Source organism: Nannobrachium achirus, assembly GCF_963921795.1.
Source record: "Nannobrachium achirus genome assembly, chromosome: 24".
Lineage (NCBI taxonomy): Eukaryota > Metazoa > Chordata > Actinopteri > Myctophiformes > Myctophidae > Nannobrachium > Nannobrachium achirus.
In genome coordinates this window covers 38,039,453-38,052,849 of record NC_137831.1, presented here as the reverse complement: position 1 = coordinate 38,052,849, position 13,397 = coordinate 38,039,453, and the positions used below count along the sequence as shown (strand labels likewise).

General features: G+C 44.5%; 1 protein-coding gene across 1 annotated transcript in view; it reads right to left on the bottom strand.

Annotated features, from left to right (window-relative positions):
- Positions 1-301: 301 nt before the first annotated feature.
- The window catches only part of rcan1b (regulator of calcineurin 1b), a 44,214-nt gene continuing 31,118 nt past the window's right edge, over positions 302-13,397 (bottom strand). The window contains exons 3-5 of the mRNA XM_080720278.1: positions 9,318-9,491; positions 5,231-5,390; positions 302-4,034 (exon numbers count right to left, since the gene is read on the bottom strand). Of these exons, the coding sequence (XP_080576404.1) occupies positions 3,838-4,034; positions 5,231-5,390; positions 9,318-9,491 (531 nt within the window). The 3' untranslated portion in view covers positions 302-3,837. The remainder of the gene's footprint in view (positions 4,035-5,230; positions 5,391-9,317; positions 9,492-13,397) is intronic.

The window sequence follows — 13,397 nt, the reverse complement described above, 5'->3', positions numbered from 1 at the left end:
GCTTTGTGAGCTTGTATAGCTGCTATTTTCAGGGACACTTCGACACAGACCGGAGTGTGAATCGGGATCCTTCAGCTATGGCTTCCCCAGGGGGAAGGGGCCTAAGCAGGAGGCATCACCTTCAATGCATCATAGAAATAATCTTCATGAACACATCTGTTGATGGTCAAGTCAAGTTTATTTAATGACAAATTCATGGTTATTAGTTCCAGATATACGAACTTCAAATAACGGGAGTAAAAAACGAAACAAAAAAACCAACAAACAGCTAAAGTCGTCTAAAGCCATACAATGCCAACCTCCAGTCGTGTAGTCGTGGATAGGTGAGCGCACGCCTTTTCACAGTGCTGCTATGACACAAACCCCCATGGTCGACCACCGACCCGCATCCTGCTAGGGCTAAAGAAAACAACACTCCTCTTAAGAGCCAAACAACAAGCGTGAAAATAATATATTGTCGTTGTCGGGTGGAAACTTTTATGTCCAAGACCGTTCGTTTTGTATTTATCATTTTAAAAATGAACTAAACTAGTGAAAACAGTTTAAATCGGCTGTTTTCAATACTTTTGTGCGACAGCCTTGTGTGATGAAGCAGGGCTTTACTTGGTGAAAAAAGTACACATTTGAAACTTTGAGATATGAGGTTTCTGCCCGACAGTGACGATATCTTTTTTTCCATCTCGAGCATCTCAGAGCTCTTGATGTCTAGGCCGTGATCGGGGTCAGGCGTCAAGTGGTGGTGGGTGTCACGGTTTTCCATAGCAGAGACAAAAGACAATACTGGCCACAGGATTAGGGGGGGGGGAGAGACAGAGAGACATGCAACATGTCCCGGTTCGCTAGGCAGTGAGGTCGTGGTCTTGGCCGGTGCTGGGTTGGTGGCGTTGATATAAATGACAAATTGTCAAAGTTTCATCATTGGACACACAAATCAAGTTTGTGTGTACAGCAGTGCAAGGGTTCCCAAACTTCTCAGACTGCAAAAAAATGTGTATTTGAACTGGGGGAACTGCCTGACAAGTGCTTGGAATTGTAGGCATTACATTTAGTTTGCCTCGGTTCCACAGCTATACAGTATTTTGTGAAAATAACAGAACTATAACTACTACTACTACTTGTGGACCGGCTATTTTTGTTTGCCTCTTTCTTATGTTAACATTTGACCAATTTCGTATTAAAAAGGGTCTTAAAAGTCGTTAAATGATCACGTTAAGAAATGTGCAGGTACCCTGTGTACACTTTGTTTACTGTTGAGTGAGAAAACAACGTTGCACATTAAGCTTATCATCTGGGGACCCCCCCCCCCAAAAAAAATAATTTGGGGACCTCAGTTTGGGAACCACTGCAGTTGTAGTACGCAACAAAAAGACCCGTTTGCTCTCGGACCAGATGAACCCCTTTTGACAACAGTTTTCCTTCATGGATTCAACACCAAAGTCAGGCTGACTGTCTTGTTTCTCACACACACACACACGCCAGCCCATGTATGCAGTCCCGTGACGGACCGTGAGCTTTATACCGAGGCAGTAACGCAAACATTAGTCGCAAAACAAGACAATTGCTGCTACACATACTCCGAAACGATGACGATGTGTGTAAGTCGCATTGTCACAGCGCTAAGACAATCTACTGCAATCCTGATGTGGGTGAATGAAGCACAGAGGCAGTCCCACAATGCACCGGTGCTTTCTCTCAGTGGTTGGGTGGGTTGAAGTGAAGTACTGGCACGCGCATCAGTCCGAAAAAGTGCGAGCAGGGGGCGTGTTTTGCACTTGTGCACGTGCACACACACGTACCTCGCTCTATGCACAGTGATAGTACTCGTTTCCCTTAAACACAGTGGTCTGTGATACAAACATCTCGTATAAATACAATAAACAATACACACAGCTATCAGATAGTTACAGTATTCCAAGCCCTAGTTCTACTTGGGTTTGCGTGCGGGTGTCGCACACCGAAAACGGCAGATTTTCGAGCTCTCGGGTGCGTCGTCGTTGTGACTTGTGAGATTGTAAATCTGCCATTTTCGGTATATTCTGTTTTTTTTTTGTAGATTGGCTTATTTTCAGTGCGTGACACCCACGCGCAAATAAGTATAAATCAGCTTTTACATTAGGCTTGTCAAATATTTCAGGCAAACACCGAGCTTAACGGAGTGAATTAGGTCTCGTCGTCACGCAACAATGTGGGGTTTTATTACCCCTCAACCCAAGAACGATTTGACCTCTTCTCAGTCGTAGATTTTACAATCCGCTTTGAATACTTTGACGTGAGCAGCCTCAGTCCTGGCACGCCGATAAAACTAAAACGCTAGCCCTGTTTTACAGAAACCGTGGTTACGATGAGATAAAAATCCTACGGTACATTCAAGAAAAGGAAAACGTGGCGTAGTTCTTCTATGGACGGAGCATTTCTTTTCATAATGATTAAGGACGCTGCAGCAGGAACGCTACCACAGCTCAGATGAATCGGGAGGGAAAAAAATATATATACATTAACATATATTATGGGTTAGTTAGCTAAATTTACACCAAAATGCTAATATCGTCATAATAAACCTAGGTAGAATAGTTTCACTGCAATCGACATTGACTGACAGAGACAATGTCATACATCAGTGTTTTTCAAACTTTGAAATGTCAAGGTCTCCCCTCAACTCTGACAGTGTACAAATGACGCGTCCATTTGGTTCCATTTGTATACTGTTGGAGTTACAGACTTGTATGGGTCAATTTAGACCCCTCTAAAAGGAACCCACAGAGTCCCTAGAATACACTTTGAGAATCACTGCCATACATCAAGCCAATATTATACACTATTGTGTGTATATTGCTAGCAGTGGAAAATGCCACTTTTTAGACAATGTTTCAACTCTTTCTTTCCAGCTTATTGAGTCATTTAATCCAGCAGGTTGACGGTCAAACATGAATTGGAGGTTTGACTTACACCACTTTGCCTCCCCAAGTATCAAGCTATCGATTGAAGTCAAAATAGTTGCTAGACACACCAGTTTTTCTTCTGTTGTGACATCAAATCAAAGCACAGGACAGGATGAAGATGCTATCGGGGGGAAAAAAGGAATGCTCCACATTCTGTGCTGAAGGGGTACGGCACAAACAGGAAGTGATGCTACGCGACCACAGAAACAAAGTAGTTCTCATCACGGATGTGACCGCCAAGGTGGGCTAGAAGAGGGATCTTGGGGTGGGTTTGAATGCAAAACGTTTACAATCGGCCCCCCATAATGCTGACAGAATGACAAATCTCTGCATCGTATTTTATCACTACCATCTTCCATGACCCACCGATACAAATATAGCACCCTAGCAAGACCAGAAAAATGTTAAAAGAAGAAAAAAAAACTTTCAAAGAATGGAAATCAGCTATTCAAACAACCACTTTCTCCTCACCATTCTGCTTTCGCTTTTCATTCAGTTTCACACATTTTTCTTACTGTCCATCCAAGTCCAAAAAACTGTAGACTATGTGAGGGGGGGGGGGAACAAAACGCAAACGTGACTATGCCATAATCAGGTGTTTTATCCTCTCTTTCCCCCCACACTTTTCTATATTTTCTCCTTCTATGAAATGCACGTCTTATGGGACGACGCAGCTCTCCCCCCCGTCTCCAAGTGTTTGACTGACGCGAGGAGGAGTGGGGGGGAGTTTACAAGTCCCCCCCCGAAAAAAATCGTCATTCCATCAATCAGGTCCAAAAAGCCGTCGTTTTCTCGCTGTGGAGAAGAACAGAACCGTCGATAAATCTTCTCGTTTTTTAAGGAGTAAGCGAGCGGACTCTCCCGCCCCCCTCTCTCTCTCTCTCTCTCTCTCGTCCCCTCACTGCGTGACGTTGGGGGTGTAGTCGGGCCGGCGGGTCTGGATGATCTTGGGGCGCGCCGGGCGGGGCGAGTTGTTCTCCTGGTCGCTGTCGTCGGGGCCGGAGCTGTCGGCAGCGCCGCCGCGCTCGTCCTCGCACACGTGCACCACCACGCTGGGCGTGGTGGGCGTGGCCGTGTGCAGCTCGTACTTGTCGCCTGGGAAGGGGGAGGGGGAGAGGGGAGGAAGCACAGGATTTAGGGAATTTCATTAAAAGCACAGAAGGTTTTTTATCCAGGGGTCTTCAACAGGGGGTCCGGGACCCCTAGGGGGTCCTCAGAGTTACCACAGGGGGTCCTCTCTTTCTTTGAATGATGAAAAGTTTTTTTTTTCTCCTTTTTTATATTAGCCACTTGAACCCTAGAATCCATGTTCTGAGAACTTTAGCCAAAAATAGCCGATCTACAAGCTCACAACACCTTGCAGCGCGAGGCATTGTGAGCTTGTAGAACGGCTATTATTGGCAAAGAGATTTTTTTTTTTTTTTTTTTTTTTTTAGATTTGTTTTGGGGCTTTTTATGCCTTTATTTGATAGGACAGTAAGTAGACTGACAGGAAATGGGGAGAGAGATGGGGAATGACAAAGGTTGTCCGGATCAGGAATCGAATCGGCAACGCCAGCAGGCATCATAGCCTAGTACAGGGGTCTTCAACAGGGGGTCCGCGACCCCTAGGGGGTCCGCGAAGGTACTGCAGGGGGTCCGCCAAATTATTGCAAAAAAAAAAAAAAAAGAAAAAAAAAAGATTTCAAAAAATGTTTTTTCTTTTTTTACATTTATGTTAAAAAAATAAATCATGATTCTATCCATTTTGAATTGCTTGAATACATGATTACTATGCAATTGACAGATTGTTGATATTATTGACATTGGTTAATAAGTAGTATGTTTAGAAATGGTAGTGGTACGGCCCACCCTGCTCGCTGTAACTTGTACATGTTTAAAATAAAAAATATGTCGTAGCCCCGACCCCCCCCACCCTACGAGGTGGTAGGGGGTCCCTGCTCCATCTCCCCATCAGTTTGGGGGTCCCCGGCCTGAAAACGTTGAAGACCCCTGGCCTAGTATGTGGTATGCGCCTTGACCACTAGGCCAGCGGGCACCCCATTGGCAAAGAGATTTGGTGTAGAGGAGAAAAAGAGCAGACTAAGTACAGAGTGAAAGGTCAAGTTTATTAAGTATTGACGGTTCAAGTGGTTAAATATCTGAAAACACAAACTGACATGAATCCAAAATATACTGGATGATTGTGCTGTCAAACAATGAAACTATATGGAATCTATGAACAAGGTTGTGGGGGTCCCTGCTTCATCCACTTACAGTGCAGAGTGTGTGTGTGTGTATGTGTGTGTTACCTGGTCCCAGCTTAGAGATGGCACACAGCAGGTCATAGTTGATGACAGGCATGGCGTCCTGGGACTGCGACCAGCCCACCGGGGGGGAGGCGGGGGGAGAGATCAGGAACTGTTTGTCTGGCTTGGGAGGCTCCAGGAGGGGATTGCCAATGTGGACAGACTGCACGGAACAACAAAGAGCAACGTTTATTAGTAGTTGTAGTAGTATTAGTACTATTATGATAATAGTATTATCATAAAAATAATTATACTAACTAGTAAGACACCTCAGGGCAACATGCACGCCAATTCTTGGCCATCTGGCCAGTGATGTATATCGAACCAGTTCTTCCTCCATATATGGGCATTCCCATATGAAGTCCTGTTAGATATGGGCTAATATTGATGACATCAGGGATCTCCAATATATGGGCATAAAAGGGATTCTGTTAGAGTGGTTCCCATGACATCACAACATACAATATATGTTATGCCCATACATGGAGATCCCTATCTGAACCAGCCACACCAGCTGTCCAGTGATATGTATCGATGACAAAAGGATCTTCATAATGGATTGGGCATAAAAGGGATTCTGGGGAATTTCAAATATGGACTTTTACAAATGTGATGTCATCTGTGATATCACCTATGATGTCACAGTGATTGATGTGTCAAGGACCAACCCATAGACTGTAAAAATGTATACACACACGGCTTCACGGAGACAAGCTGTGACATTTCTCACGATAAACTGCGACCTTTGGTCGCAATAATAATCTAATTATTATCGTAATCGTAATATAATAATAACTACTAATTGAAGCCGAGGCCGAATTGGGCCAATCCCATGGATGAGCCCTGACAGCACATGGTTGGTGCTACAGACTCCAAATTTCGCACACAGACAGCTCAGACCTTTGCCTACGTTCTTAGCTAGGCCTCGACCCGACCCGATATGCGGTTTTCCGGAACCAACGCGAAAGGTTTGGAATCTCCATATGCGGAGTCCTGACTACTAATTGAAGCCAATGGACGCCGAATCCGAATTGGCCCGAATCGCATGGATGAGCCCTGACAGCACATGGTTGGTGCTACAGACTCCAAATTTCGCACACAGACAGCTCAGACCTTTGCCTACGTTCTTAGCTAGGCCTCTATCCGACCCGATACACAGTTTTTCGGATCCGGCACGAAAGGTTTGGAATCTCCGTATGCGGAGATGACTGACATCGGGCTGTTCCGGAGCAAGCGCTGACTCATTGTGCCATCACTTCATAAAAGGCTCTGACATCACATACGCTAGATGAGTCAACAAATAATCTCTCTGAAGGGGCATAAACTAAAGTCTTTCTTCCTCTCACTTCGAGGTGAGCAAAGTTCAGGGTGCTCTTCAGAGCGGTTGGGTTCAGGGGAATTAGCGGGCTGTGCCTTTAAGAGAACCAGGTGAATAATGTGGATAAGCCCGGGCAGTTCCCTCTCACGCTAAACTTAATCCTGACTACTAATTGAAGCCGAGGCCGAATTGGGCCAATCGCACGAAAGAGCCCTGACAGCACATGATTGGTTCTACAGACTCCAAATTTCGCACGCAGATAGCTCAGATCTTTGCCTACGTTCTTAGCTAGGCCTCGACCCGACCCGATATGCGGTTTTCCGTAACCATTTGGAATCTCCATATGCGGAGTCCTGACTACTAATTGAAGCCAATGGACGCTGAATCCGAATTGGCCCGAATCGCATGAAAGAGCCCTGAAAACACATGGTTGGTGCTACAGACTCCAAATTTCGCACGCAGATAGCTCAGACCTTTGCCTACGTTCTTAGCTAGGCCTCGACCCGACCGATAAACGTTTTTTTTTTATCCAGCGCGAAAGGTTCGGAATCTCTGTATGCAGAGATGATGTCTGACATCGGGCTGTTCCGGAGCAAGCGCTGACTCATTGTGACATCACTTCATAAAAGGCTCTGACATCACGTACGCTATATGAGTCAACAAAAAATCCATATATGGAGATACCCGACACATCTCATTAAGTTTGACCCATATTTGGACCTGGACGATAGACCTCATGCTGCTTAGAAACCTGCAAGCAGGTCCTGGCCGCACTCTCAAGAATGGCACCAGAAAGGTGGTAATGCAAATGATGAACAGAGTCATTGAGTGTGAGGTTGTAGTAGGCACAAAGAGGAGTGAAACAATCTTCCTACCAAGAATAACTCACTATGACAGAGGTGAGCTTCCCTTCACCTTCATTAGACGACAGTTCCCTATCCGTTTAGCTTTCTCTGTTACCATCAATAAGGGTCAGGGCCAAGAGAATGAACGAGTTGGCATCTACTTGCCTCAACCTGTGTTTGCTCATGGCCAACTCTACACAGCCTTCTCCAAAGGTTGTAAAAGTTTTCATTGTGGATAATGACATGGGCATTACTGACATTGTTTATAGCGAACTCCTTTAGGATAATAAAAATAAAGGGAGAGGCAGAGATGTCCATATATGGGCATAAATGCACACAGATGGTCAAAACGGGTCCTATGACAACAGGTTAGTATAATGGTCTTTGCATTAAAGGTGGGGCATTCATTCCCTATTTACATCATTCCCGAGCATGCCAGGCGCCGACCTAGACGCTCGGCCGCCCGAAGGGCGGCCGAGCTTCTAGTTATACTAATCCTCATCACTAGCAGTGCTATTGGTATCATCAGTATTAGTACAACAGTGAGTATAGTTATTATAGTACATTGCTGTTGTTGTACTGTATGTATGGACAGTATGTCACAGCAGATTCATCCACCAGAGGGTGTTACAAGCATCCTGAACTTGTTTGCATTAACCAGTTAAGCCCACAGCCCTTTCAAGCTCACACATTGGTAGTATGGTTTAGAATTTTCTTTTCACGTGTCTGGCTATGATGTGCCCACAATACGGATTCCACGGAAAAGTGGTCAATAATATTGGTGTTATTAGTATTGGTACAATATTCACTACACCACTAAGATAACCATCTACCTGACACAATACGGCAATTCATTCGTTTTTCCGATGTGTCATTAGTCTGACGTCCCATTAGTCTGACGCTGGTGAATGCTAACCTGCCACCGCTGGTGAATGCTAACCTGGTGAATGCTAACCCTAACCCCTAAACCTAACCTACTCGGACTAATGGGACCTCGAACTATCAAGATTTTCCCAATTATTTCAACATAAGATGCTCCATTCAAGTTCAGGAGAGTTTGGACAAGACAATTCTCTTGAATGCTGCCTTCATGTATGACATGGAAAGAGGGCATTTGCATTTCTTTCACCATAGTCAAAACTGCATTTGTGGTCTGGAGAGGGCACTTTTTACAGACGGATAAAAGGGCATGGGGCTACAGACGTTCTGGGAGGGTGTATTCAGCACGCTATCCAACATTTTACATCGTGACATAGACCCAGACCCCTTACTGGCTCTGTTTGGTACAGTTGGAAGCGAGGGCCTTCCTCTAACACGGACGGAAAGTCGTATGGTCGACTTCGCTTTATTGATCGCTAGGCGCGCCATTCTGCTTAAGTGGAAGGATGCTGCCCCGCCTGTGCTTGACCTGTGGCTTCGCGCTATAATGTCCTGTCTGGAATTGGAAATGTTGAGGTTCTCAATTGCTGGCTCTGAAAAGAAATTTTATAAAACCTGGAGCCCTTTTATGATGTTCTACCATAATACTCAAGCGGTGTAGTGTGGCGCTTACCTGTTTGACCAACCCAATACGCAGCAAGCTTTGATTATTTATTCTGCTTTATTGTTTTGATTTATCTACTTTGTTTTATTGAAAGTTCAACCGTCCTGGGGATTGAGGGTGGGGGGAGGGGGGATAGGGGATGGGTTTTATTCACTCTCGTAATAATGTACTCTGTTTTTTTTTTACATGTGATGTATCCATCTTTTGAGATTGTATACCCGCCTCCGGGCTTTGCTTATTTGAAAATTGAATAAAAAGATTTGAAAAGAAATTGAATAAAAAGATTTGAAAAGAGAAAGGGCATGGGGCTCAAGCCCACTTTGATGTCTATGTGTGTCTACGTGCCTGCAATCAGTTCCTTTCCACCACTGCTAGTAAGTGTACCTGTGCGAAGTAGAGCCTCATCTCCTTGCCGTTGAAGCAGCTCTTGTGCAGCCTCAGCCTGGCCTCGGCCGCAGCCAGGGCGTCGCTGAAGCTGATCCGCACGCGGCGGAACGACTTGAAGTACTGGAACTGGACCTCCGGGTCGAAGGAGCGGAACAGAGACTCGAAACTCCCCTGGACGGAAGGAGGGAGGGAGAGAGAGAGGAAGAAGGGAAAGGAGAGAAATTAATTGATGCAAGACATAATAAACAAAATCACACCTAGTGTGAAGTGAGCCGTGCAATTCATGAGTCCATTTCGTCAAGCGTCCCGCTAGCCAATTTATGTTAAGCTAATTTAATGTGTTTGTGGGCCATAGCATTGCTAACGTTCGATAAGGTAATGCTGGATCAGTGGTTGGTTATGTCTGACAAAGTAAGTTTCTCATATGATGATATCGTTCCCTCCGGGCTTAACTAACCTCGTCATCGATCAGCGGTTATTGCCTCATTTGTGCCACATATGTTATTGGTTTTGCTAGCCTCTGTATGAAAATGTCAAAGCCATTGTTCTTTTGGGGGTCGCGGCCTGAAGAGGTTGAGAACCACTGCTTTAACACATCGACTACCAGGTATCTTTCATCAAGTCATCCGCTTCTGCCAGGGTTTTTCACCCCCGGAAAAGATATGAAATGATATCCGCGATCATCATCCGTTCTTCTGTTGTATTATTATATGCTTATGTAACATTATATATATATACACGTTTAACCGGAAAGTGGACCACTTGACCCCGTTAGATTTTTTCTGTGTCATATCTCCGTCTATAAATACCAAGCGCTGGCAGCCGGCAGGGAGGCTGTGCTGAACAACACTATGAGCTCTGCGTTGGCAAAAAAAAAAAAAAAAAAACATTGCCTCCATTAACACCAACTATATCTGTACCTCTTCTCTTGCCAAGGGAGTCTGCAGCTTGTGTGCGTGTGTGCGTGCGTGCGTGCGTGTGTGTGTACTTTTATTAATATATTTTTGAGGACCAACTGTCCCCACAAGTATAGTATGATTTGAGAAACAGACAGTTTGAGAGGATAAATCTTTGTGCTAAACAAAAAGAAAACTGAAAGATTAAAGGTTAGGGTTAGGCTTATTATGCAGGGTGGAAATAGTTATCAATTTCATTACTGCAAAAATATAACTACTCGGTTACAGGTAAAAGTCCTGGTAATCAAAATGTATTAAATACACACGTATTGGCATCAAAACTCATTGTGCAAAATGCCCCAGCCGATCTATAAGCTCGCGATGCGACGCATTGTGAGCTTGTAGATCGCCTTTTTTAAATGGACAAAAGGTATAGGCTGAAGTGGTGTGTTTTGTAATAATCAAATTCTACAAAGTAATTAGTAACTAAAGTTTTCAAATTATTGTAGTGGACTCCAGTAAAGTAAAGGTAACCTCAAATGTGTACTTGAGGACACAGCATTTGAGTAAATGTACTTGGTTACTTTACACCACTGGGATTATGCCAGATTTATGCTCAGTTGCTTTCCGGAGTCTTGCGCCAAAAATAGAAGATCTACAAGCTCACTGCTCATCCTTCTCTGCGACACGCTGTGAGCTGGAAGATCGTCTATTTCCGGCATCAGGTTTATGGTTTAAAAATAGCAAAACACTGTAAAAAAAAAGAGATAGTAATGCCAACGTCTGTGTGCGCACGGGTGTGTGTGAGTGTGCTGCTTGCGTCAAAGTCGATGAGGCGGCTGCCCAACTGGAGATGACTAACTATTATTGGAACAAGCTAATTAAGACTGACAAATTAAGCAGGGAAGCGACCTTGTGTGTTTTGGCGGAGAGCGTGCGTGCACAGCACACAAAACGCTTCCAAGCACCAAGTGTCTGAATGGCAGGCTATTTAAAACACGCGCACATTCACCGTTTTAAAATAGCATATCTCTGACACTCAAGAGGCTATTGAGACACACACACACTCACACACAAAGACACACAACAGGTCTGTTCTGGAATGTTTACTTGTAGATCGGCTATTTTCAATGATATTTTGTGTATAGGGGCGGCGGTTGCGCAGAAGGTAGAGCGTCCGCCTGGGAACTGGAAGGTTCCCAGTTCGATCCCGGGCTTCCACCAGAGTTAGTGTCGAAGTGTCCTTGAGCAAGACTCTGAACCCCTAAGTATTAAGTAATTGCTCCGAATGAGCAGGTCGGTGCCTGTGTGAATGGGTGAATGTAACACACTATGTAAATGCAACATTTACCATTTGCCTTAGCAAACACAGGAGGGGGGCTTAGTGTAGAGCCCTGGAGGACTCCAGTCAACTAAGAACATAGGGTTTTAAGAGGTTAAATCCTTGACACTTCGTTGGACGCCACTTTGTCAAATACCAAAAATAGGCAATCTACACCCTCACAATAGGTCCTCTATTTTCGCTGAAGGTTTGCACATTTTCCCCCAAATCTTTCTTCAACAAATGTCCTCATACTATAGCATGCCCAGAGAGCAAAGGGATGCATGGGGGGTTCATGTGGTTAAAAATGGAACAGAGTCGCTGTTGAGAAGAGTCTAGAGGTGTAACTGGTGATTTAAAACGGTTGGCTTTTAGACGGTCGTCATGGCAACTCATGATTGGGTCTAACTCTGGCATCTTGCGTGATGCACTGAAGGGGCACATGAACAGAAAGAAGAGACGCTCACAGACACTCAACTGTTTAACTCAAGCTATCGCTGGAATGTATACATATACCATAAAGAGTTGTCTCAGCAGCATTAGAAGCGCTTTCTAAAGGGAGAACTGTGTAGGTACTAGAACGCATTGTGGTTCCTGAGAGGTATTTTTCCTTGTTTTGTATTGATGATATATTGTAAATATGTATTTAATGCAGGCGTCTTCAACGTTTTCAGGCCAAGGACCCCTTAGTTGAGAGAGAAATGAAGCAGCCTTTTCTTAGATTGTTTCATCGTTTGACAGCACAAGCAGTGTATTTTGGATTCCTGTCAATTTGTGTTTTCAGATATTTAACCGCTTGAACCGTCAATACTTAATGAACTTGACCTTTCACTCTGTACTTAGTCTGCTCTTGTCCCTCTCTACACAAAGCTCTTTGCCGAAAATATCCGATCTACAAGCTCAGCTTGTAGGGTTCAAGTGGTTAATATAGAAAAGGGAGAAAAAAACATTCTATCACTCAAAGATTTGGAGGACCCGCTGTAGTAAAACTTTCTATCACTCAAAGATTTGGAGGACCCCCTGTAGAGGACCCCCTGTAGTTCCAAATGGACCCTTTGAGGTCTGTAACTCTGAGTGTACAAATGGGTCCATTTAGTTGCATTTGTAGACTCTCAGAGTTCTGTTGTTTGACAACCTCTGGTAAGTCCAAATAACAGGTCCGATAATAATAATGAATTGCATTTTTATAGCGCTTTTCCAAGTGCTCAAAGCGCTTTACAATGGTTCATTCATTCATACATTGGGAAGTGAAGCGGCGAACATTCGACGCCAGCGTCCTCACTTCCCACATTCACACACCAATGGTAGCAAGCTTGCACCAACCAACTCATTGGAGGCAACGTGGGGTTCAGTGTCTTGCCCAAGGACACTTCGACATGTTGACAGGAGGAGCTGGGATTTGAACCTCTGACCCACGGATCATTGGCCAACCCACTCTATCTCCTGAGCTACAGCCGCCCCACGATAGTGTGATAAAACCGCTACCGTAAACAGGCTCCAAATGTGACGGAACCCATTTCAGGTTCCTCAATGTTTGGTTCTTCCGGTTCCGGATCCCAACCCTACTCACGTTCGGGTCCGTTTGGTTCACGTTTTGTGTAACACTCTCATAGTTAAATGATTTCTCAACAACAAACTAAGCCATGCTTCAACAAGCCAAAGCTCTACTACAATCCATGTCATTGTTCCTCTGATCCCACACTCTCTCTGCCAGTTTGCACGTGAACAATGGTGGCTGTCGGTGCAAAAAAAACTTTACTTTTCAGGAAATGAGGAAACAAAAAGAAACCTGTGTTCCAATTGTTTTCAATGTAGCAGCTTAGATAGTCACAAGCTCTGGTTAATACTTTTCATAGGCAT